The 25,794-nt window shown below is 40.1% G+C and overlaps 1 protein-coding gene across 1 annotated transcript in view; it reads left to right on the top strand.

Moving 5' to 3' along the window:
- STX8 (syntaxin 8) overlaps nucleotides 1-25,794 on the top strand; it is a 274,018-nt gene that overhangs the window by 15,056 nt on the left and 233,168 nt on the right. Inside the window, exons 3-4 of the mRNA XM_058283489.1 lie at nucleotides 3,517-3,611; nucleotides 13,330-13,440. Coding sequence (XP_058139472.1) covers nucleotides 3,517-3,611; nucleotides 13,330-13,440 — 206 coding nt within the window. The remainder of the gene's footprint in view (nucleotides 1-3,516; nucleotides 3,612-13,329; nucleotides 13,441-25,794) is intronic.

Here is a 25,794-nt window from a genome sequence, read left to right on the forward strand (position 1 = left end):
AGAATACTCAGGTTATTCTGTTCCCATAGTTATTAGAATTGATTCATTTTTTTCTGTGTATCATGCTATCCTTTTTTTCTGTCTGTATTCATTTTTGGGGTTTTCTTTTTTCCCCACCCTTTGGGTTTAATATTATTTTTAGAATATGTAAAACATTTACGTTGTTCAAAAGTCAAAATTATATATAACAGTGACCTCAAAGTCTTGTTCTTATCCCTCTCTTTCCCACCCCTTCTTCAATTAGCCCCTGTAGATTAATGAACCATTTTTATTTCTGGTTTATTCTTCCTGTGCAGTTTCCTGAGAAATAGGTATATATGTATGTATGTATAGTATGTAATGTATCTATGTGTGTGTGTCTATTATTTCTCTTTCTTCCACAAAAGGTAGCATACTCTATATACTCCTTTGTACCTTGTTCTTTTCACTTACCAATACAGCCTAGAAATCATTCCATAAATTCATAGAGATCTTCTTTGTTCTTCTTTATGGCTGCATAGTACCCTATTTGTGGATGTTTCATAGTTCATTTAATCATTCTCCTAAGGATGGCCATTTAGAACATTTCCAGTGTTTTGCTGTAATAAATGATGCTGTAATAAATAACCTTGTACTTCCCCACCCCATGCCCCATATTTGTGGAGGTATCTTTTAAAGATGAATTCTTTGAACTCAGATTTCAGGGCCACAGGATAAAGGCATATATGCAATTTTGTTGCCTGTTACCAAAGTCCCCTCCCTAGTGGTTGTCGCCCTTGGCACCTCCACCAGGAATGTGTGAGAGCGCCTGTTCTTCACAGCCTGCCAGTAGAGGGCGCTATTTCTGTGTCCTTTTAAACTTGCATTTCTCATTGTGAGTGGAAAGTGTTTTCACATGTTATGGGGCTATTTGTATATGTCTTTCTGTGAACTTTTTTCTTGTCTTCTGTCTACTTTTCTGTTGCCTTGTTCGTCTTTTTAGTCTTGACTTTTAAGCATGTCTTGTATTTTATGAAATTAGGTCTTTGTTGTATATTGTAATTATTTTCTCCCCTTTTATCATTTGTGGTTTGACCTTGCTTTTGGTATTTTTTTTCCATGTGAAAGTTGGTTTTTTTTTTTAAAAGAGGTTGACTATCAATTTTTTATTCCTTTATTTTTAGTCATAGTTAGATTTTTGTTATTTCTGGATTATAAAGGAATTTATTCCTGTTTAATTTTACTAAATATATGGTTTCATTTTTTAAATATTTAGATGTCTGACCCATTTAACCAATGTTTTCTTAAACAGATTATTTCTGATTATAAACTATTTTTCAGTGGCAGAATTATTGCCTATGTTAGAATAAATTCTATGTGGAATTTCTGTGTGGTTTGTAAAAACTTTAAGTCTTTAAACATATATATTACATTACATTTCTACACCAGTTCTGATTATCTTTAAAAAATCTGTCATTCTGTTAGGTGAATGTATCATGTCACAATAGTTTAATACGGATTTTTGACTACTTATGCCATTGAATGTCTTTTCATATATTTATTATATATTTGCATTTCTTGACATACAAATTGCCTATATATCCTTAAACTACTCTTATTATTTCTTAATTTAAAAGTGTTCTTTATATATATGTTAATCATATTAAGCCTTGATCTGGCATATTTGGTACAAATTTTTTTGCTATTTTTGATTTTGTAGATGACATTTTTTTGACATGTACTTGTGCTTTTTAAAAAAAATTTAATAGAATTTGTGAATATTTTTATTTATGGATCTTTTCTTGTTCAAAGTTATGCTTAGGAAGGCCTTTCTTACCCAGAGATTATTTATACATTTTACCTAATTACCTAAATTTTCTTTTAACTTTTTTTCTTATGTGTGTGTATGTATGTATGTTTAACATGTCTTTAAAACATGTAAAGCTTATTTTGGTTTTGTAGGCATTTAATTTTATTTTAGTTTTTTCCATTTATTATTAACTCCCCCTGTAAGAGAGGAAATGTCCCATATTTCGTTCATTAAAACTACGCAACTGCACTGTTTTTTAAATGTAATTCTGATTTGCTTTGCTAATATTTTTTAAAAGGCTTTTATTACATTTATAGTCCTTAAGTAAGATTGGTGTGTGACTTCCTTTTTTCTGTAATCTCTATGAGTGCTTGTTATCAGGGTTATATTTGCTTAAAAATGAATTGGTATGGGGAGCAGATGTAGCTCAGTGGTTGAGCACCTGCTTGCCATGTACGAGGCCCTGGGTTCAATCTCCAGTACCTCCTCAAAAAAGGTGGGTTACGGGGGACAGGGTATGCATAGGGAATGAGGAGATCATGCTTAAATTGTACAGAGTACAGAGTTTCTCTTGGGTTAATTGTAAAGTTTTGGTAAGGAGCCATCTTTTTTAATGGTTACACACTCTTCTATCTCCTGAATTCTTTGGTCTTTAATTTTGTAGACTCTTTCAGAGGCCTGTTGTGTGTGCATTGTGTTATTTTGTTTGTTTTGCTCTTTACTCTGGGAATGAACAGAGGTCTCCTTTCCTTGGTGTTTCCCCATAGACACTGTGGGTGGTTTTTCCTCAGTTCCCAGAGGTGTTAGGATGTTCAGGTTAGACTTGTCTTATCTGCAGCCCCTTACTTGGAAGGTTGTTTCTTCTCATTGTGACCCCGTTCATCGAAGGAGGGTGCACCTGCTTCAACTGCTGTCGTGTAATGGCTTTTAATAAAATAGCCCATCGAGCCTGTGAGACTCTGTCTTTTTAAGGTAACTTCACATCTCTGATTTTACCTTTGGTTGATTTTGTCTCTGTTTACGTAGGCAGTTTTATTTTTCCTGTTTCCAGATTCCTGAGAGAGTCTCTCCTCACCCCTCCTCCACCCTTTAATGTAGCATTTAGAGTCACAACCCAACATTTCCTTCAAGTCTGTAGAATGTTTGAAACAATTGACACACTCCTGGAAAAAGAAGTCACGGGTGGTCAACGTTCCTTTTGTACAACACCTTTCAGTGGAATGTGAATATACCAGTGTGTTTAGAGAAGAATGGCTAGGATGGCAGTGGGACCTGAAGCCTTGTCATCTGAGGCATGGTGGAGGGACCTGTGGGGTTTTTGCTGGTGAAAGAAGGTTTGGGGCATACAATTGCTGCTTTAAAAATAGTTGAACATCTGTTGGGTGGAAGAAGGATTACCCTTTTCCTTCATGATCCCAAGGCAGGAAAACAGGATCAGTGGGGAGATGTTCAAATGACAGACTTCGGGCTGTTGCGAGGGCATTTGGACCAAGGGCTGCCCTTGAGGTCGGGGTCTCCGGTCATGGCAGGCATTCAGCCCCGGGTCAGGTTGTAGAATGGGGACCGGCTTAGGTGGGGGTCCAGACCAGGCTTCCTCGCAACCCCGAGTTTTGTCATTTGTAGACGAAGCGTCTCTTCCAGCCCTTTCTTGACAGGATCATAGTAAGTAACGAGAGTTCATGTGGTTTTGCTTAGTAGATCATACACCTCTGGACTAGAATACTTAGGCTGTGTTCTTTTCTTTTCAGCTTACCGTGACAATCAGACCTTTGTTGCAGAATCTGAAGGAAAAGATCGCCCTTTTGAAGGACTTATTGCTAAGCGCTGTGTCAACACATCAGATGTATCCATGTGAACATTTCCACCTCTTTTTCTAGAGTGGGAGGAGAAGCAGTATTATTTTAAGAAAGGAAGGAATCGGGCCACCCAGAGTTTTCCGCAGCTTGAGGAAGACCTGGTTTCCAAAATATTGCCTGTCTTCTTGATTTCCGTTTTAAGCGTTGTTATATGTTTTACAGTGAATATGCTGGCAAAGCAAGATTTAAAGAAGGAATTAATTTATTTGGGTATAACCTGTATAGTGCAGTAAGCTAATTGCTTTCTGTCAGTACTGCATTTACACAGAACCCTTCTTTGCTACCTGTCTAGACTGCCTCGAAAATGGCTAGCCATTGCTCCAACAGATACGTTTTCTTGGAGAGGCCAATAACAGTAGAACCAGTAGAACCCATGCTTCTTCCCCCCCCCACCACCAGTTTCTGTAGATTAATGAGATGATTTGTTTGCCGCTTGATTCTTCCAGAGGCACGGACGTTGCCCGTAGTTTGGGGCTGGGGCTGGGGGGGCACTTGCTGGAAGCAAGTTGTTCCTTCATCTCAAGCTTCCAGCACTGTCAGGTATTAGACCATTTTTGAAAAAAGAATTTCATAATGTGATCAATTTTTAAAAAATTACCCATATGATATGTTATGTAGTCTTTTGAACCTGAGTTTGTATTTGAAAATAGACATCAAATTGATCTTCTTTCATCGTTTCTTTAAATTATTAGTAGTTCTTGCTAAAGACCCACATCTTGGTATCTCAGGAAATGGTTTCTGCCATTTTAAATATCGGAAAATGTAGAAATATAGATTTTAAATATAACAATATATGGTGTTTTAAAAAATGTCTTTCCCCAAGTATAACCCCTTTGTGTTACCAGGGAAGTTGGTTTAGATTAGTCACATGGTTTTCCAAATACTCAATTATTAACCTACTAAAGTTTCAAATGAAAGTTTAGTTTCAATAAATATTTGGGGTCTTCAACACAATTGGAATATTCTCACACTTAGGTTGTAACTTTACCCTTCATCTGTTATCATTTGTTACTGTGCAGCTATCCTATTATATGGAGAGTTTTAATTTTACTGAAATCAGCAGGTCTTAAGATGTAAACCTCAGGTAGTTTCAGATGGGCATAGCTAGTTTTTCCACTTTCAGTTCTAAGGACTGGGGAGTCTGCACATGAGATACATGTACTGACTCATTTTAGAGTTATGTACAGAACATACATAGAACAGTATATCAATATTATGTCATAACACAATAGTCATAACTGTGTATTTGCTAACTTCCATTAAGGTAACTGGCTATTATTCATCTTAGAATATTTGTGTGCTAAACCTATAGGGCAAGAAAGATATATAAATTAAGAACTTTTACTTTTTTTTCTATTAATAATTTCTACCAGTTATCAGTCATAGACAGTTTTAAACATGCCACAGTAAAAGTTGATTTTATTCTCCTAAATAATTACAGTCCTGACCATTTTTTAAAAACTCATAGACCTTGGTTTTGTGATGATCTTAGAATTTCTCCCCAAATTTGCCAAATTATACACTATTAAAAATAGTGATTAGAAATTAAATACATTAAGAAATTATTTAGGTACCTCGATGTATATAATTCAGAATTTCCTAAGAGAAGTAAAAACTCAATTGGAATATAACAGCTTTCTTAAAAATCCTATTTACGTTCTCATTGTGACTAAATAGTTGGGGCTGTTTCTTCTGTAACTGCAACCAGTACTGGGGGTGGAAGTCAGATAATCCACCACATGGGGGCGCCCTTAACCCTTCCGTGTTTTCTGGAAGCCCATTTTCCTTTTGATAAAGTGGAAAGAAGGAGGTAGCTTCTATATTATGAAGCCCTTTTTTAAAAATTCCCCTTAATTCCCGCTTTGTTCCTTCCCCTGATTTTTTTCCTCTCCCAGTTAATGATTCTATGGCTGCTGTCCTGCCGGGTTTAAATACCTCAGATAACAACTTGTCAGTCTTCTTACTAACCTCCTATTATTAGTTTGTTTTGGAGCTTCTTTCCCTTCTTTACAAAAAAGGTATTGAGGCCGAGTCAAACTCTGCACCTCAAGTCACTGAGGGAGCTGGAAAGAGAACCACGCTCTCCAGCAGAGGCGTTTTTTAAATATAGAGGAGTAGGATCTTTGAGAACTTCAGGAACTTGCTGGGACCTCACAGCTTTGAAACGGAATAGCCAGGATTCAAACACAGGACTTTGTAGCCCCAAAGCCAGATTCTTAAAAAAATGAATTCCACTTTAGTGGAAATAATACATTCAGCTGGTATCTGGTATGTCCTCAGCTAAAACTCCGTATTAATTGGGATTTGCTCTAGTGCCAAGACAAATCCTGTTTATAATGCAAAACCTAAGGAATCTTTTTAATCGCCAGAGAGATTAAACAGTGTTCACTGTGGTTTATTAGGTATATTATATGATGTTATCATTCTTAGGAAAAATGTGCCCATGAAGAACCAATAGAGTGATTTCTTAATCATTTTTTTTTCCTCAAGGTATAATTAATGTTGGTGACTTTTAATTGTGACTATTTGAATATCACATTCCTTTACTGTGCTGGGTAGTTGAAATTTTGTGATATTTTACCTAATAAATTTATGCTTTTCTGCATTTGTGAAGTTTTTTAAGGAACACAGAGAGTTGCCAAAGTGATAAACCCTCTGAAAATGCCTTCTAAACAATTTAATTCATAGAATTTGGACTTAAGATGTTATTGCTCTTTCCTGAATAAATAGTTTTCTATTGGCAAGAATCAATGTGAAATTAAAAAGGAAATTCTGTGCTTTTGAATTGGTTAGTTTGCAATTTCTAAACCAAAGTCCTATAGCCAGAGAATGTAAAATTGCTGAAAGGCATTCACTTTTATTCATAATACTTCTTTGAGCTAGGAATTATAATTATGTTACCAATTGAGAAAAGGTGTGTGCTGTGGTAGGCTGCACGTGAAATTTCAGGTAGTGTTAAAATTTTTCTTAGAAGTGGCTTTAAGTGAAGCTTGCCTCTTTTGTTGGGTTTTCAAGGGTATTGCCCTTACTGCTTTCAAGGGAATTTTAAAAATCTCTTTAAAAATGGGTTCCGTATCAAAAGATATTTTGTTGTTTTGGGAGAAAGCCTGTAGAAATAAGGTTTTTTGGAAAGCCTGTAGAAATAATTTTTAAAGAAATCTATAACTTTTCTCTACTTGGTAATTTTTTGGGAAAAGATAGAATTGGGGCAAAGATAGATGAGGGCAGTTAAGGATGTAGATAGATGATAGTTGGAGAGAGGGATAGATAGATTGGGACATAGGTGATAAATTGATCAATTGATAGATGATGGATAGACAGGCAGACAGATAATCACTATATTCCAAACTCAAATGAATATAGGTATGGAGAGGTTAACAGAATAGATTTTTGAGCTACCCTTTTGGCTCCAGTGGAGGTGAAATAGTTTTCAAAGACTTCACCTGTTCTTGAAAAATTTTTCACTGGTGCCTAGGAAGATTTTTTTTTTTTTAATGAAAAGATATTGTTTCTATCTGTATACATTTTATGATTTATGTGTTGTTACATTGTCCTTTCTACTTTTTGATCTTAAATCTCATTTTTTCACCATAACAATAAAAATAGCTGGTAGTGTTACTTGTTGTTCTGAATATCCGGTTCATGGCAAAGTATGCTATTGGTAACACTATTTAAGTCTCCCCAATTTGTTTAGAATTATCACTGGTCCATGAAACCCAAAAGTCTGGGCACCTGTGGCAGAGTGCAAACAATACTGGCTTTGGAACCAGCCAGAACTGATATTGGAAACCAGCTTTGCAACTTCCTCAAGAAAGTTTAGTTTTTCTGGACATTGGTTTCCTTATCTATTAGGTAGGATCAATTATACTGACTTTGGAAGGTTATTAAGAAAGTTGGAGGAAAAAATACATAAAGCACCTCATGAGACCAGCTTCCCATCATGGTGGGCATGCAACGAGAGGGCAAACTCTGTAACCTTGGATGCATTACTTATGCTCCCTGTGTCTCATTTTCTCATTTGTAAAATAGGGTTGTTAAAGGACAACTTTCCTAAAAAAAAATAGTGGTCGAACACCTGCCTCACCTGTATGAGGTCTTGGGTTCAATCCCTAGTAACTCTTACAAACAAAACAAAACAAGAACATGTTGCTTGTAGAATTGTTGTGAGGATTAAATTATAAGCATAGAGGCTGTAGGGAGCCCTCCTTAGAATCAGCCGCTCTTACTATCATCACTGGTACCATTGAGAACGTACAGGGAAGGCATTCTCGTCAGTGTGAGGAGCATGCAGTTGTGAGCCTAGTCCTCCCTTTGTGGAATTTATAATATAAGGAAGTTAAGTCAGAACACACAGTTAATTTTGCTACTAAAGTGATGTTTGCAAAATATGATCAGTGTTTTAAGGAAGGTGAAGACATGACCTGGGACATAATAGATATTCAGTAGAGTTTGTTGCTTTAAAAAAAAAAAAAATTTTTTTTTATTTTTGGCAAAATGCCATCTGAGCCAAACTAGTGTCTGGCTTCTAGAACCTTAAGCTATCTCCTTACAATACTTCTGTTATGGCATGGAGAAGAATTATCTGTAAACTTCCTTCTCTAGAGCTTTTCATTCATTGACTTACCTAAATTCTTAGACCTTCTACGAAATAAAGAGAAATCCCAGGAGCTGGGGGTGTGGGGAGGGTGTCCAATGGGAATGGCAACACTTTCCCTCTGCCTGAGCTTCAGAGTGCTGACCAGGCAACAGCGGAGAAGCTGGGCTTAAGACATTGGGAATATGTATTTATCAGGACCAGATTTCATTTATAGCTTAGTGTGTCTAGGAATTGTCTAGGATTACTTGTAAAATCAGCCTAGTAGATGACAAAGTGCTATGGTAGCCAGAACTTCCTTTTCCTTCATCTGTTCTCTGACCTTCTTTTCTTGGTTATTTAGTAAGTTGGTGGAAGAGGATATCTCCGGCACCAGCAACTGCCGGGGTGCCCTCTTTTGTCCTTCCTAGCCTCAGCCGCACCCCACCCCACTCCCCATCTCCCTGGAACTACCACCAGCCCACACGTCCACACTCGTGCAATAGAGATCTTTGCCTGCATGAGTCTTTGGCCCTATACAGTAAGTGTACTATGCAGAAGGGTCACCAATCTATTTATTCTCCTTCCATGCTCAGCCTAACTCTTGATACTTTGTACTCTCAGTAGGTTAAATTAAAAAATTAAAACACATAAAACAGAGGTAGAGTGTTTCCAGTTGGTTAGTTTTCCAATTTTTTCAGATTTACAGAGTCTTTGGGAATATTCTAAATTACATTACCAGCATTACGAGTATTATTGTTTTGAAACAGAATTCTGAGAATGGCCAAGTTAAATGAGCAGTGCTGGGCCTCTCAGGGTGGAGAAGCCCAGTAAACCCTGGGAGCTGAAAGCCCTGGAAGTGTTGGATGGGAGGGTGGGAAAGCCTGGCCAAGAGTAGGAAGGGCTGCTGTTAACCGGAGGAGTGATTTTTTATTTAGCCACTTAGGGCCTTAACTTCCTGGTCAGGAAGACAAAAAAGTATTAGGGGATCTCTGATGCCCCTTCTAGATTTAGAGTCTGTGATTCTGTTCTTTGGTTACTCATCTACAGAACATAATCAACAAATTTTACTCCTTTTCAAGTTGACGTTCTTTGATTAAGCTGGTTCATTGTTAACATTTGTTTGAATGTGTGAGTAGTATCTGCCTAATTTTAAAACTTTTCTTTATTTTTATTATAATGCCGCTTTCTGCCTTATACACTTACTGTTGGCTTTTACCTGTGAGTCCTCTCCTTTCTTCTTCATCCCCATCTGATTCCATCCCATTCGTTGCAATAAACCACCTTTTTTCTCCCCAAAAGGTCTCATATTACTGAACCAACTTATTGATGCCCAAGCACAGAAACAAACAAAAAACAGTGTTTTCCTCCAATAAAATAAGTCCAATTCTTCAGAAAGGGTGTTTTTTCAACTTCATATGGCAAGATGCTCGTGAATTTGGTACAGCATAATGTGCAATTCCTTACAGACATAGCGTGGTTCTTCTCCAGTGTCTTCTCTTGGAGTTGTACCTGATTTTATTCCCAGTTTTCATTCAAACCCACTGAGGAATGGGGCGATTCTGTTTTTGTTTCTTGACCAGGCATCGCTTGATTCTAAAAGTCTTATGAGAAGATATGACGAAGGTGGAAGTCAAACTCCGTAGTTGACCAAGTTTGACGGCTTGGTACCTACCACCCCAGACTTTGCTAGGCCTGTACCCCCCCCACACACACACGCATGCACACATGCACATATGGAATTCTTTTGACTATAAAGGGTTCATGCTATATATATGGTTCTGAAGCTTGTGCTTTTATTAATTATTATATGGTAGAGTCAAACAATAGAAACAATATTCAATGAAAAGCAAGTCCCCCCTCAAATCAGTTGTTTATGTATCCTTCCAGAAAATTTCAGTGTTTGTACAAAAAAAATTTATGATTTTTAACATATTATCTTCACTGTTTAGCTTCTTGCTTCTTCTTTTCCTTTCTCCTTCCTTTCCCCATTTTTTTGTTTAACATTGTATTTTATAGATTATTTCATGTCAAGTAATTCATATAAACAGTTATAATAGTGCTTGACACTCAGTAAGTACTCAAAAGTTTTAATTATAATTACATCAGTACATAAAGCTCTTCTTTTTCTTTTTCTTTCTTTTTTAATTTTTTAAGCCGTAAAACATTCCATTGTATAGATGCGCTAGTTCCTTACCTATGAACCTTTAGGATGCTTCCAATTTCAGGCTGTTATAAACAATTATAAACATAATTGTTTCTAAGTCTTTGTATAGATGTGTGAATATATCTGTAGGAGAAATTTCTATTCACAGAATTTGCCTTTTAAATTCTGATAGCTGTTTAGAAGGCAATGTGGCAATTAGTTGAACCTTTTTGCATTCCTACAAATAACGTATGAGTGCCTACTTCCTCATCTTTTCCAAAGCTGTTTTGTCAGTTTCCTAATCTGATAAATGAAAAACAGTATCTTGTTTTAATATGCATGTCTTTTACTAGTGTGAAATCAAGGGTCTTTTCATTTACTTCAAGTGATTAGTGTTTTTTTTCCTGTGCTCTGTATTCTTTGTCTTTCTTATTTGCCACTGTTAATTTGTAATTTTATTTTACAGATTTAAAAAAAAATTATAGTTAGATTATCTTTCCCTTCATGGCCTCAAATTTCAGTTTCACCTAGAAAGATTTTCCCTACTTAAATATTATTGAGTCCTATGTTTTCATCTGTGATACTTTTACAATTTTATTTTTTATGTTTAAATCCCTGAGTCATTTTGAATCTGTGCTTTATTTTTAATACTGGATTGTAATTCAACATATGATTGTTTGGTCTGATTCTGAAATCCCAACAAAACCAAAGAAAAAAAGACATAGCTAGTTAGGACCATGATATAATTGGTAGTTTCCACAATTTAAAATTCCTGTATACATATTTTCCTTTATAATTCCTATCACAGCTTCTGTAATCTTTTATTTTTGAGGAGTGTCCTTAAGAAAGTAGTAGTTTTCTGCTTTATTGACAATTTACCACTAATTTGAAACACATAGATATGAATTCTTGATATTGCATTGGTTAAAAGGCAAATATTTTGCCCTTTTTTTTTTTTAGATTTATTTTGTTCCTTTTCCTTCCCTTCTGTTGTCTGCTCTCTGTGTCCATTCGCTGTGTGTTTTTCTATGTCTGCTTGCATTCTTGTCATGCGGCACCGGGAAACTGTTGCTCTTTTTGTTGTTGCATCATCTTGTTGTGTCAGCTCTCCATGTGTGTGGCACCACTTCTGGGTGGGCTGCACTTTTTTTGCAGGGTGGCTCTCCTTGTGGGGCTCACTCCTTGTATGTGGGGTCCCCTGCACAGGGGACACCCTTGGGTGGCATGGCACTCCTTGTGTGGCAGCATTGCGCATGGGCCAGCTCACCACACAGGTCAGGAGGCTCTGGCTATCGAACCCTGGAACCCTCCATATGGTAGGCGGACGCTCTATCAGTTGAACCACAACCGCGTCCCTATTTTGCCCTTTTATTAATACAGAAGAAGTACTTAATTAAGCTCACTGTTTCTTAAAATTGCTACTTCATGGTTTTCAAAATGGTGCAAGGAATAAAAAAATATTGATAGTTGTTTGACTTAGGAAAGCATGACATTCTGAGATATTGAAAGCATTCATTCGTTTGTTCATTCATTCATTCTTCCATTCATTTATATCTGAAGCTGAGCGCTGCTCAGCTACACTGGTTTGGGGGATTTATGAGTTTCCTAATAGTTGTCTGGTTAGGGGGGAATTTTTTACCTGTGTTCATCTACTATTTAACTAGCTATCCAGCTTTTCTTTCCTTTTTTTTTAGTCAAAATTAGTATCAGGGTTGTAGATTCATTGGGCTGTGGTTTCCCACCCAAGGAATGGTGATGCTCCTGCCAACTTCTCAAAAAGTTTTTGGGCTAAATGCAATGTTTTATATTCCTCTTTCAAAAGAAAAGTGTCTATAAATCTAAAGCATCAGTTTCATTCATGGCTTGTTAATATTACTAGAAGCAGGTAACTGTGGCCACAGCTAGTGTTTCAGCTTCATGAAAGGCCATATAACCCAAATAGTTGAGGTGACTTATTTTTGGTCTCACTTTTTACGTTTTGTGTAGATATGTCTATTTAAAAGTGTTTGTTAGCTTTCTCTACTCATTCTCTTCTTTATGGAAGAAGTTTTTTCTACCACATGTCCTTTTTTTGTTTTTTAAAACACATGCACATGCACATACACACAAACATGCAAAATTCAGCCTAGAAGAACTTGTATGACTTTCTTTGAGAAAGATAATACATAAAACTTTGGATTTAGTTCTGACATTTTTTTAACCACTTATGAATTGTGCTGGCAAAGGTGTTAGAGCTTACTTGGCGTGACATTTTATGAACCAAAGATAAAAAAGGTGTCAAAAACTGGCTTGCCTTAATATAGATAGAGGCCGAAAGAGGTCTATAAGTTTGGCCTTTGGACTTCTAGTCTGGTACATTTACTAGAATAACAAATTAAAAAATATTTTTTTAAAAATTTTCTTTAAAGATCACATAATACATGTAAATAATAAACTAATGGTAACCATTTCTATAACAAGTCTGTTGTATAGAGTAGCATTTTACAAAATGTGTTCCAGATATATTAGTAGGTGTTAATATGGAAGAGGACAGTATAGAAGGATCTTTTTTAAAAACATAAAACAAACATAGCCTCCTTATGATATAATAGAGTTTTAGCCCAGGAAAACACTCTTTGAACACTGACACCTGTAACTCAAATTCTAAGGAATGACTGAACTAGATTGCCCTGTTGACAGGAATATTCATTTAAATTTTGTTTGCTGGGAGGAAAAATAATATTTATATACTATATTTCTCAATGAAAGAACTTGTGTAGTTGATATATGTCAGTGTTTATAAATTCTCAGCTATGGTACTGTCAAGGACTTTTGCTTGAAGGATCAGTGAAGTTGAAGGTCAAGGAGAAGAATGGTTGCGAGCTCTTCTGGATATTGTAGTCTAAAGTCTGTAAAAGTCACAGCTGACCTGGGCAGTTACTGTAATAAAGTATTAGGTAAAACGAGGTAATTCACCCACCATTGGACCTTAACAAGGTGTCTGCAGAACACAACTTGAAGGGGATCGAAGACAGAACCTATTGGACGATCTTGTAACTCGAGAGAGACTACTTCTGGCTTCCTTTAAGAATGAGGGTACAGAACCCGATCTAATCAGGTATGACCTTTTCACTTACAGGGGTTATTTGGTGGGTGAAGGTTTATTTGCAGGGATTACAGCTGTTTCCTGAATGGCATAATTTCTTTAGTAAAATATATTCTGTTGATTTACCAGTGTCTGATTATAATTTGCTTCGATTCAGTTTTCTTTAGTTTCCTAGTTAGTAAACCAGGTATGTTCAGCTGCGCCCCATCTAGCGTGGATCATGCTTAGGCAGAACAGACTATGTCAGAAAACTTTGTGTTCTTGATTGAGCTTTCTGCCCTGTTACCTGCCTTTTAAACTCCTGAAGTCACTTACTTGACCTATCTCTGCAGAAACATGAGGTTTTCATTTTTAACTTACACTGGACTTTGCTTATTGGTTAAATTTTTCAACTTGTGTATTGAAGCCAATGTGTTTTCCATACTGAAATAATTGCTAATTATGGACCTTAGAACTGGTATTTTCTGTAGGTTGTCACAATATGCATCATCTGAAGACTAGAGATGTTTTTCTTTCTTTCACTTAATGATGCAGCACACAAACGCTGACTTTATATATGCACATACAACTTTTTCGTTTACACTTAACAATGCCAAAGATTGGTGAACTCAGAGGAACTGCTGTCATCACTACACGGAGCCTACTATTTAGTGTTTCCAACGTTTATTTCAACCCATTTCTTTTTTTATACTCTAAAACATCTTCATTATGTTGGTTGATGAGACAACCCCCAGAAAGATGGTGGCACCGAAGGTCAGTCCAGCTCTCAGCTGGCCAGGGCTGCTGGGCCGCTGGGGCACGGGCTAGAGCCTGCAACCCGGAGAAGGGACGCTGCAACGCGGACGGCGCCGCCTTGCCAGAACGAGCTTCTTCAGCTGGCACCTTTCAAAATGTCCCTAGTGAAGCGGTCGGCCCGGCTCGCAGAGGCAGAGGCCTGCGGCAGTGGGATCTCTCTCGCTGCTCTTGGCCAACGAGCCTCGCACACTGCAGGGCTGACAGATGCTCTTAGCCTCGCCCTGCTGGGAGGCGCCGAAGAGGGGCCGCCTTCCCAGGCTGAGCTTAATGAGCCGCAGCGGGCGATGTCCTCACAGCCGGCCGCCCCCCTCCTTGCCCAAGCCCTAACACCCACTGCGGGAACCAGCACGGAAGGAAATGAGTCTAGTGTAGAAACGCGCCTCCCACCCCCTCCCCTAGGGGGTGCTGCTTTCCTGGGTGGAGGGGCAGCTTGCTGCTTGTTCCTCGTGAGGAATTCTAGGGCTTTTCAAGGGCAGTGGTTTTTGACCCTGGCTACCCATTAGCCCACCCGCCTTAGACCAGTTAGACCCGAGCGGGCTGGTGTTCCAGGGGATTCTACTATCCAGGTGATGGGATGCAAGAGGCTTTGTAAAGGCACGTCACTGCCCTAGGGCCGGCTTGAGAGGAGGGCACTTCGTCTTTGTTTTCTTGTTTCCAGTCTTTTCAGAAACTCCATGTAAGATTTTTTTCCAGAAAGTAATTATGAAAGCTAGGAAGCTAAATAGAATTTCAAGTCATTTCTGTGGAGAAGTGAAACCACGAAGTCCAGGAGAAGTGATCCTCACTTGTCAGTGTCCCGGGCAGAGATTTGGAATCAAGGCAGGGGCTGGCAGTGCGCCAGTTTGTTGGGGTTCCAGGTATTTCCCCGGTGGTATTCAGTCCCATGGATACAGGAGTGAAATAAGTGGATGAAGACTGTGATCCAGGACGGGGACAAGGAACGGGTGAGCGAGGGACTCTAAGATGAAAGGGAAGTGCCATCCCACGAAGGGCCCTCCCTTTGAAGGAAGAGGTCTTTCAGTCAAGACATTAAGTAAAGGGCTTTAGGAGGGAGAGCAAGCTTCATGGGGAGTAGGCGTCAAGTAGATGTGATCAGAAGGGGAGAAGATGTACCTAAACACTTCTCTGTGTGGTGGAGGGGGTCATTATGATAAAGAGTGCTAGTCACCATTGGTAAGAGTCTACTCTGTGTCGGAATGTGGAAGGGGCCAGTTTATGAACTTATGGATGAGGACTTTTTTTTTTTGCTCCCTTTTTGCCTGAATATCATCCCTCTTCTCTCTTAGGATATTTTATCTTTACTATTCAAAATGTGGCCCATAGATGAGTAGGATAAGCATCACCTAGGTGCTCCTTAGCTATTCAAAACTTCACCCTCCCCAGACTTACCAAATGAAAATCTGCATTTTACCGAGATCCCCAGGTGATCTGAAGGCATACAGGTTGAGAAGCACTGCTCTGTTTCCCTGTTCTTAATGTGGTACTCTGCATCGGAATGACCCAAGAGGCTTAAAAGAAAAAGAAAGAGAACTAGAGATATCTGGACCACAGACTTGGGGACCCTGATACTGTACTCTGGGGTGAAACTTCTCAGGTGGTTCTAGCAGGTGGCAGAAGTGGATCCCTTGCTTTATGTCATGGTGTTTACTGCTTGTTTTCTGTGTGTCAGGTGCTGTGCTGAGCTCTTTCTGTGTATTTGCTCAGGAAAGCTTTATACGAGCCTTTTTTTTTAGGAGCTACTGGGGTTTGAACCCAGGACCTTGCATATGGGAGGCAGATGCTCGACCACTGAGTTACATCCAGTCCCCAGTGATAGTTTGGTTTTCTTTTTTGTTTGTTTTGTTTTTTAGGAGGTACTGGGAATTGAACCTGCGACCTTGTACATGGGAAGCAGGTGCTTAGCCGCTTGAGCTATATCTACTCCCTTATAAGAACTTTTTGAAGTAGGTGCTACCAATATCCATAATTTACAGAGGGGTCAGGTAACTTCCATGAGCTGACAGGTCTCAGAGCTTGGATTTCATTCAGATCTGGATGACTCCAGAGCTGAACTTTTAACCACTGGACGATAAAAAGAGCTGGCTCAGAAGTTAGACAGGCTCAGCTCTATTGATTCCTAGATGCTCAAGCATCTGGGATTCCGCATTGACCCTAAAATGGGGCTAAGGATTCTGCCTGTTTTTCCATGTTGATAGGATTAGGTGTGATAGATATGTGAAAAGCTTTGTAAACGCTGAAGAGCTTACCGATATTACATGTTATTTTGGGAATGTTTGGCCACCATCAGGCTAGCAATGAGCTCATGCTGCACTGGGCTTTCAGGAGAGCTGCTGTCCCTTCCTGCCTACCCCTGAGTGCCCAGAGGGACTGGGCTCCTGGACAGGATAGCGCTAGGCTCTGCACCTGGTCCTCTGCGCCCCCACTCTCCCTGTTCACGTCTTTGCTCTCTGTCCCCTTTCCTCTGTGCTCGGCCTGCTGCTTCATGTCTCCTTAGAAAGTACTCTTACACTAATCCTGGCAGTGAGTCAGTGGCCAGCAGTGACGTATCTCCTGGAGGCCTTTTAACCCACGCCTCTTTGAGCCTTAGAATTTCAACCCAAGTAAATTAATCAATGGGAGAATTTAAGGGAATGTGGCAGGTTAGAGCAGAGGGGTTTTTGGACAGAGGTCTCTGCAGTCCTACTTCTAGGACCGCCTCCTAGTCCCCTGTGTGTAAGGTGATCCAGATGGTGGCCCTAAAGGTGTTTCTTTTCGGTCATTAGTTGGGGTGGCATGAGGACAGAGGACTAGACTGAGGAGAAACTGTGACACAAACATAACTCGAATCCTAAGGATTTGAAAATAAGGTCTGGCCAGGCCTATTCACATGCTCCAAGATGAAACTGAGGGCAACACATATATCATAGTCTCTTTTGTTCAGGGACAGAAGTCTAGAATAGTTCAGAGTCGGGTTCCTGAAGAATTCTGTTTAAAAAGTGTGTAAGCACTGTAGGGAGGAATGAGTCCTGAGGAGTGATTTGAGGAAGATAAAAATGGACATAACTGATATTGATGGCCCATTCCAGATGACCTAGAGTCGGGGCCAAGACACAGGAAACCCATGTGGCCATTGGTATGATCGCCGTGAAGAAAGTAAATCACTGCAGGTCCAAGCAGGAGAGAGGGCAGTGGGTGGCTGGTAGGGCAGGCACTGTGGCTCCTCCTGTTGGGCTTGGATTGCTCTAGACCCATTGTACCTACACTAACAGTAATATGCCCTTATATACCTGTCCAAAAAGGGCATGTCCTGTGGGCATCCCATGGGAATCTCATCAGTAAGAAAATGCAGACTAGATAGGACCATTCTCAGATACTGTGTTAGTCAGCCAAAGGGGTGCTGATGCAAAATACCAGAAATCTGTTGGCTTTTATAATGGGTATTTATTTGGGGTAGAAGCTTACAGTCATAAGACCATAAAGCATAAGTTACTTCCCTCACCAAAGTCTTTTGCCACGTGTTGAAGCAAGATGGCTGCCGATGTCTGTCAGGGCTCAGGCTTCCTGGGTTCCTCTCTTCCTGGGGTTCATATCTCTCTGGGATCAGCTCCGCTCTTTTTCCACAAGGTCAGCTGTGGACTATGAGGTGAACAGCTCTGTCTCTCTCCCCAGGGCTTTTGCCGTGTCTAAGGAGCTGTCTTTATTCCTCTGTGTTCTTCTCCTATGTGTTCACTTCCTGGGTTCCAGCTCAAAAACGCCAACAGCAAAACTCCAACATCAAAAACTCCAACTCTCTTCTTTTGCCATGTCTTTTATCTATGAGTTCCCACCCACCAAAGGATAGGGACTTGATGCCCTACTGATGTGGCCCGATCAAAGCCCTAATCATAATTTAGTGAAGTAACTGTGAAACTTCAGATGGACCAGTTTACGAACATAATCCAATATCTAATTTTGGAATTCCTAACTATATCAAACTGCTACACATACTATGCTGAAAAACCCTGGGAAAAATCTGCTGGAGGGCTATGGAAATGGCCCCCTAGGTAGTGTTGGTCCAACCTGTCATGATAGCACCACCATGGGCTTTCTAGAGACAAGCAGTAAGGGGTGGATGAGTCAGTGGATAAATGAATGTTAAAGTCAAAGTCCAGCAAGAAGATCCTCTTAGAACTGAGTTTAAAGTCATTGGTCTTCAATTTTATTCATCTGTTCATGTCAGTGTTACTACTGCCTCTTTTACCCCTGATCCTCACACTTGGGACTTCACCTTCCACCCCCAACTTTGCTTTCTGTAATCACTTTTTTGCTTGGACCTAGCCTTCTGAGGATCTGAACTCAGCTGTAGATATAACCAATTTGGTGCGCTGTTTGACTTCCTGTTTTTGCCTTCCGATTGTTGGGCTGCCCAGTCATTTCTAACAACAATTGTTGGGACCTTTCGGCTTTGTTTTTGGAGAAACTGCTGTCCCTTCTCTGCCAGTTGGTTTCTCTGGTATCTGTAGTAACTCAGAGATTTCCCCAGTCCTCCCAACTGTTCGTTCCTGGTTCTGGGCTCCTCCAACATTTTTGTTTGGTTTTGTAATTTTTTTTTTTAACTTTATTTTAAAAGAAGTTTTAGATTATATAAAAGTTACATAGAAATTGTAGTGGATTCCCATATACCTACCCCCGTCCCTCTCACAAGTTTCCCTATTAATAACATCTTGCATGAGTGTCGTACATTTGTTACAATTCATGAACAAATATTGAAGCACTGCTACTAACCATGGTCTGCAGTTCACATGATAGTTTATACTTTGCACCACACAATTTTATAGGTTTTGACAAAATGTGTAATGGCCCATATCCATCATTGCACTGTCATGCCAAACAATTCCAATGCCCTGAAAATGCCTTTGTTCTTATCCTTCCCTCCCCTCACCTGGAACCTCTGGTAGCCCCTGTCTCTATCACTGTTACAGGTTCTTCCATTACTACAGTAATAATAAGTCTACTTTAGTCTCTGGTTGCATTTCCCCTTTATATTTGTTCATTCCTCAGTCTTGAGGATTTGGGGATGGTGGTGCTCGCTCTGCTTCTTATCGAGAGGGGGCTTAGGTCTTGTGGGGTAGGTGGCAGGAACTGTTCTGCTTGCAGTTGTAGATACTCTGCTTTTGGGGATGGGCGTTGTCCATCATCATCATTTTGTTAGTTGTCCTGGCTGAGTCCAATGAACTGGAGAGTAGGTATTGGCTGCAACTCTGCTGAGATTCAAGGCTCAGCCGGCATATGAACAGACAGATTAGTCTCTCGGACACATATTTAATGAGTATAATGCTAAGTATAGGTTCAAATAAAAGGGTAGAAGAATCACGTGCAGGGAAATTATAAATGAGTCAAACTCCATTGCACTGGGGATGTAGGTTGTCATGTATTCCAAGGTAAGGCCCACTGACGGGGTGCTGATTTCATGGGGTTGTGTGCCTTACCTGTTGTGTCCAGATGTCTCTAGACACTTTTGTTTGCTTTTGTAATTCTTGTTATGTTTTTCCCTTGTTTCATGACCTACAGAAACACATTAACCAACAGACTTTGACAGCACGCACCTTCTGGCATTAATGCTAGCCTATCCCAACAACACATTTACTGTAAGAGAACTGGGTTTATCTGCTAATGGGTATTTCAAAGCCCCATGGTAACTGACAGCCTTACCCCCCGATCAGTTTGCCCTACCTGGACTTACTTGGGACTAGAGAGTCTCTGCTCTTCCCAGAGCCGCTACCTCTGTTTCTCTCTTTCCCATTTGCTTGGTGGAATTCTCTTTCCCTCTCTGGTAGCACAGCTCTCACCCTTGTCACTCTCACCAAAACTCTTTTGCCTCCTCTCTCTTTTCTTCCCCATCCCTCATTCCCAGGAGTCCTTCTACCCCTCCCTTTCCTCCTCTTTTCTCTTCCTCCTCCTCTGTGGACCTATTAAGAAGAGAAGAGTATTGTCAAACTTCGGTTTGGATTAGCATTTCCTTTAAACAGACATTAATGTGGCAAGAACATAATTGAATGTGTACCTGTCATGTGACAGGGAATCTTAGTTTTTCCTGAGGGATTACTGATCATTATTCTAAAGCCGTAAGCCTTTCTGCCAGCCCTTGGACTAAATAAGCAATGGTTGACTAATTTAGGGTATTTGGAAACTTGTTAAAGAAGTCTCTGTGCAACAGTGTCTCTTAGAAGAAGATAAACCCCGACTTAGAAAGCAGTGACAGTGCTTCTGATTTAAAGCCCATTGCCCTTTTCATTGAGAGCGTTGCTAAGTCTCACAATTAGTTAACTCTTTGTCCATAAAAAGGAGGGGGGGGGAGGTTATTGCAGACTCCCCTGCTCTGTGACCATCTCAAAGATTATGTGATTAACTTGGCTGTAGTGGGTGGCTAATTGGCTAAGCTTTAATCTTCACACCAACCACCTTTGAGGATTATAGGAAATTATATAGAGTTTGAGGTGGCAATTATATGTCAGGAAGGTTATATGAACAAGCACACCAATTGCTAAAATCAAAAGAATAGAGAGGATAATAAAATGTCCAGATTTTTATTAGGATGGGAACTTCTCAATTTAATTTCAGATATTTACTTTTTCTTTGAGCTACGGAAGAAAGCGTTGTATTTCCAATTTATATTTCATATCTCTGTGTTGATAGCCAAGGTAGATAAAAGAAAAAAAATTACATTAAATCTTACTCTTAAAGTACGTTATCCCCCTTTTAAATCATTGAATGTTTTGTTTCAGTTTAAGGCCCGGTTTATAAAAAAGATGATTTGTGCCTAACAGTACTTAGATTTCATAAAGAATCATTAATTATACTTTCTCTTGCTTGAAGTTCTGAACACGTGACCAAGCTGCTCCACTAGAAATAGGAAATTGCTAAGGTATATATTCCTGTACCATAAGCCTGCTTATGGGAGACAGTGAATAAGCCATAATTATGTCACCCTTTTATTTATGCTCCAGAAATATACTAGCTTCCTGACTTTCTGACATGTAAAGGAGGGGTTGAAAACAGTAAAGCTTTGCTTTTTTCTCTCTTTAAGCGAGCCCAAGGATAGTTGAACCAAAGAGGTATTAAGTATAGCCAAGAATATTGCGGTTCTCCGCTAACATAATGAAAAACAGATAAAGAAGCCAAAATGCTGTGTTAAAGATAAAACCATCCATTAAAACAATATTTGTTGGGTCTCTACTATGTGCCAAGTGGTGTCACTGGGAATGTGGTGTCAAAAAGCCAAAACAAAAAGAAACACCGAGTTTTTGCGTTCCAGCTGTGTAGAGTCTAGTGACAGATATGACGTAAAGAGTCACACACCTAAGTAAAATAAATTTAGCAGAAAAGTATGTTGTGCAGTGAGAGAGGATCCAGGGGAACTGCTTTAGTAAGGAGGCTGCCTGGTTTAATACTTAATTGTATTCTTCCCTCCTTTCTTGCAAGTGCATGTCTTGTTTCTCCATCTAGATTTTTTTTTTTTTTTAAGATTTATTTATTTATTTAATTTCCCCCCCTCCCCTGGTTGTCTGTTCTTGGTGTCTATTTGCTGCGTCTTGTTTCTTTTCCGCTTCTGTTGTCGTCAGTGGCACGGGAAGTGTGGGCGGCGCCATTCCTGGGCAGGCTGCACTTTCTTTTCACGCTGGGCGGCTCTCCTCATGGGCGCACTCCTTGCGCGTGGGGCTCCCCCACGTGGGGGACATCCTTGCGTGGCACGTCACTCCTTGCGCGCATCAGCACTGCGCATGGCCAGCTCCACACGGGTCAAGGAGGCCCGGGGTTTGAACCACGGACCTCCCATGTGGTAGACGGACGCCCTAACCACTGGGCCAAAGTCCGTTTCCCTCCATCTAGATTTTAAATACCTTGAGGACAGACCAGCCGAGTAGAATGCTTAGTAAATATCTGCTCAATGAATGAATGCCTTTTTCCAAAATATCCCCTAATACCTAGCAGAGTCATGTATCTAGTAGGCACTCAGCAGATTTTGTTATGCTCTGGTAAGTAAACGAACCTGGGAATCTCAGAGGCTTAACGCAGAAAAGCTTTTTCTGCTCCCTCGTTTAAAGTCTGGCAGTTGTCCAGGATAGCTCCCTTTGAAGGGTGACTCAACGACCTGGGCTATTTCCACCTTCCGTCTGTCCTGACACAAGGCCTCCCCTGACACAAGGCCTCCCTGGACTCCGTGACAACTGAAAGAGAGGGTCTGGGGAGCTTATACCCGCTCACATGCCTTGGCCTGCTGTGATGTTCATGCAGCCCACTGGCCGTAAGTGGACCTACACATCCAAGGGAGGGCCGGGAGATACTAGCTCTCTCTCTGCTCAAGAAGGAAAAAATGAAACAGGATTTGGTGAAACATACAGCCTTGCCTCTGCCTCTCAGATTATTTGGGATAGTTTGATGGAAAGATAAGTAGTTTTGGTACATAGTCTTGCTTCTTTCTTCATCAGCAAAGATGAGACTCAGAATTTATTTATTAAGATTTATTCTATCCATTTGTCTTCCCGCTCGCTCACCATTAGCATCTGCAATGTCTGCTTCCCTGGGAAGCACCAGAAACCGAACCCGGGATCCCTGATGTGGAAGGGAGGCACCAACACTTAAGCCACCTCCGTTCCCTGCTTTGCTGTGTCTCATGTTATGCTTTTCCTCTCGTGTCTCTTGTTGCGCCATCCTGCCACGTCAGCTCACCATGCCTGCTTATCGTGCCAGCTCGCCATCCCACTCGTCCTCTTTAGGAGACACCAGGAACCTCCGCTCCCTGTTTTGTTGTGTCTCCCACCATGCCCTTCTTCCTGTGTCTCTCATTGCGTCATCTTGCTGTGTCATCTTGCTGTGCCTGCCCCACATGCCAGCTTGCTGTCCTCTCCAGGAGGCACTGGGAACCGAACCACAACCCTCCCTTGTGGTAGGAGGGAGCCCAACCACTCGAGCCACATCCGCTTCCCAAGGCTCAGAATTTAATAGAGGCACATGAGATGGTCTGAGAGGGGCCAATTGTGGGTTTTGTTCCTCACTTGTAGTGTTCATTCTTGCAGAGTTCAGCCAGGAAGGGGAAGGAAACATCAACAACAGCAACAGAAAATCACAACACAGTGAAATAAGTGCAAATAGATGTGAGCACTGTGTTGTGAAGACCTAGAAGAGGAGATTGTCTTTGTAGCAGTCAAAGCATCTGAGGGCCTAAAAAGCCAACAATTAGGGAGGCTCAAGCAATTGGGCACCTCCCTCCCACATGGGAGGTGCTGGGTTCGGTTCCCAGTGCCTCCTAAAAGAAGACAAGTAGACAGCACGCAACAAACAGACACAGAGCAGACAGCACAAACAGTGGAAAGGGGCGAGAAATATATAAATCTTAAAAAAAAAAGCGCAAAACATTTACTAAGTGGGTGCCTGGGTTTAGCTGACTGCATGAAGATGGCAATTAGATGCCTTATTCAAAATAGCTTAAATAAGGAAGCTGCCTCATACAATATGAAGTTCCAGGTCCGAGAGGTGGGGAGAGTTCGTTAATTCTACAGCCCAGTGACGTCACCAAGTGTCTAGGTTGTTGCTGTCTTTTCCTTTTGCCTTCCTCATCGTGTGGGCTTTATCTTCGGCTGACTCCTCTCCTGGTCTCAGAATAGCTGTACCCGTTCCCAGCTGCCCATCCAGGTAGACTTAACAGTAGGAGAGGAGGGAGCGTGTTTTGCATAGGTAATGCATTCATGTGGCTGAAAATTTTAACAAGCATTTAGCAGTAGTTAGTGAAAAGTCTGTTTCAATTTCCTAGCTGAGAAATACCATGTGATGGGCCGGCTTAAACAACAGGAGTTTATTGGTTCACCGTCTGGAGGCTAGGGGAAGTCTAAAGCCGAGGCGTCAGTAAGGTGATGCTTTCTCCCCCAAAGACTGGCATTCTGGGGCTGGCTGCTGGCAGTCATTGATCCTGGGCTTTTCCGCCACATGGTGATGCACCCGCAGCATCTTCTCCTTTCTCTTCCAGGTTCCATTGACTTGTAGCTTCTGGCTACTCCTGTGGCTGCTTTTTCTGTGTCCAGTTTCCTTTGCTTACAAGGACTTCAGCCGTATTGGATGAAGGCCCCCCCCTCGTTCAGTTTGGGCTCACCTTAACCAATAACACCTTCAGAGGTCCTTCAGAGGTCCATTTGCAGATGGATTCACACCCACAGGACCAGGGCTTCGGACCTGAGCATGCCTTTTATGGGGGACGTTTTTCAGTCCCCAAGTCTCCTACCCACTGTGTTCCCCCTACCCAACATAGGTAATCACTGTTGTTAATTTCTGCTGTATCCTTCCAGGGATCCCTTAAGCATATACCAGCAAATATGAATATATTTTTCTTATTTTCCTCCATCTTATTTTCCACAAATGGTAGCATATTGTACATACCACTCCACAACTTTCTTTTTTCACCTAATCACATATGTTGGAGATCTTCCCAAACCAGCGCATAAGGTTTTGTCATTGTAACCTTATAATATTTCATTGTATGCATGTACCATAAGCTATTTTAACTAGTCCCCTATTGATAGATGTGTGTATGTTTCCAATCTTTTTCAATTACAAAAATATAGCCTTGAGTAACATTATATGTAAAGAATTTTGCCTCGTGAAAGTGTATCTCTAGATAAGTTTTTAGAAGTAGGCTGGCTGGGTCAAAGGGTATATGCATTTGTAATTTTGATAGCATTTGGCAAATTGCCCTCTGAGGAGGGGGTAGAACCAATTTATACTTGGACCAACGATTTGGGTGAGAGCCTGTTTCCATATACTCTTCCCCAAAGAGAGTGTTATTAAACTTGTATCGATTCCAATCTGATATAAAGATAGTTTTATATAGTTATATCTTAGTAGAGATTTATGTAGTTATTATAAATGTAGCGTAGCCAAAGTTGTAAAGAAAATGTCCTGTTTTTTTTTAATGGCACATTATGGTTTTATTTTATAACTGCTAAATATTTGAGCCATTTGGAATTTAATTTGGTAAAAAGTATTGACCCCCTTTTTTGTATTTGGCTACCCTATTTTCTGAGATTATGCTTTTTGTTGAACAGCATATCTTTTCTAAATAAATTCGAGATGCCTTCTTTATTATATAAAACATTCCCATGTGGATTTGGGATCTCTTTCCAAATTCCATTGGTGTCTCCTGTCTACTCATGTGTTAGTACCATATTATTTTAAGTGCTGAGGCATTATTATAAGTTTAAATACATGGTAGGGCTAATTATCTTTCATTGCATTTAAATCAGCTAATTTAATTCTGAAAAAGGGGGAAACAACTTTTTCTTTAAAATTAGATTACATTTAATTTTGGAATTCTCTATAATGTTGAATCTTTGTATCTAAGGACATGGCATGTTTTTCATTCATTCAAGCCTTCTTTCAGGTCTTTTGGTAATATTTTCTTCAGATAAGTTCCACACATTTCTGGTTATAGTTATTCCTGGATCTTTTATTGTTTTGTGTTCAATTCAGTTTTTAAAATTTTCTTTATGCTTTCTGATTGTTTTTCTTTATATAAATGCTGTCAATGTCTGTTTATTGTTAACGCACCCCCTTTCTAACTCC

Source organism: Dasypus novemcinctus, chromosome 21 (assembly GCF_030445035.2).
Source record: "Dasypus novemcinctus isolate mDasNov1 chromosome 21, mDasNov1.1.hap2, whole genome shotgun sequence".
In the NCBI taxonomy this organism is placed as follows: Eukaryota; Metazoa; Chordata; class Mammalia; order Cingulata; family Dasypodidae; genus Dasypus; species Dasypus novemcinctus.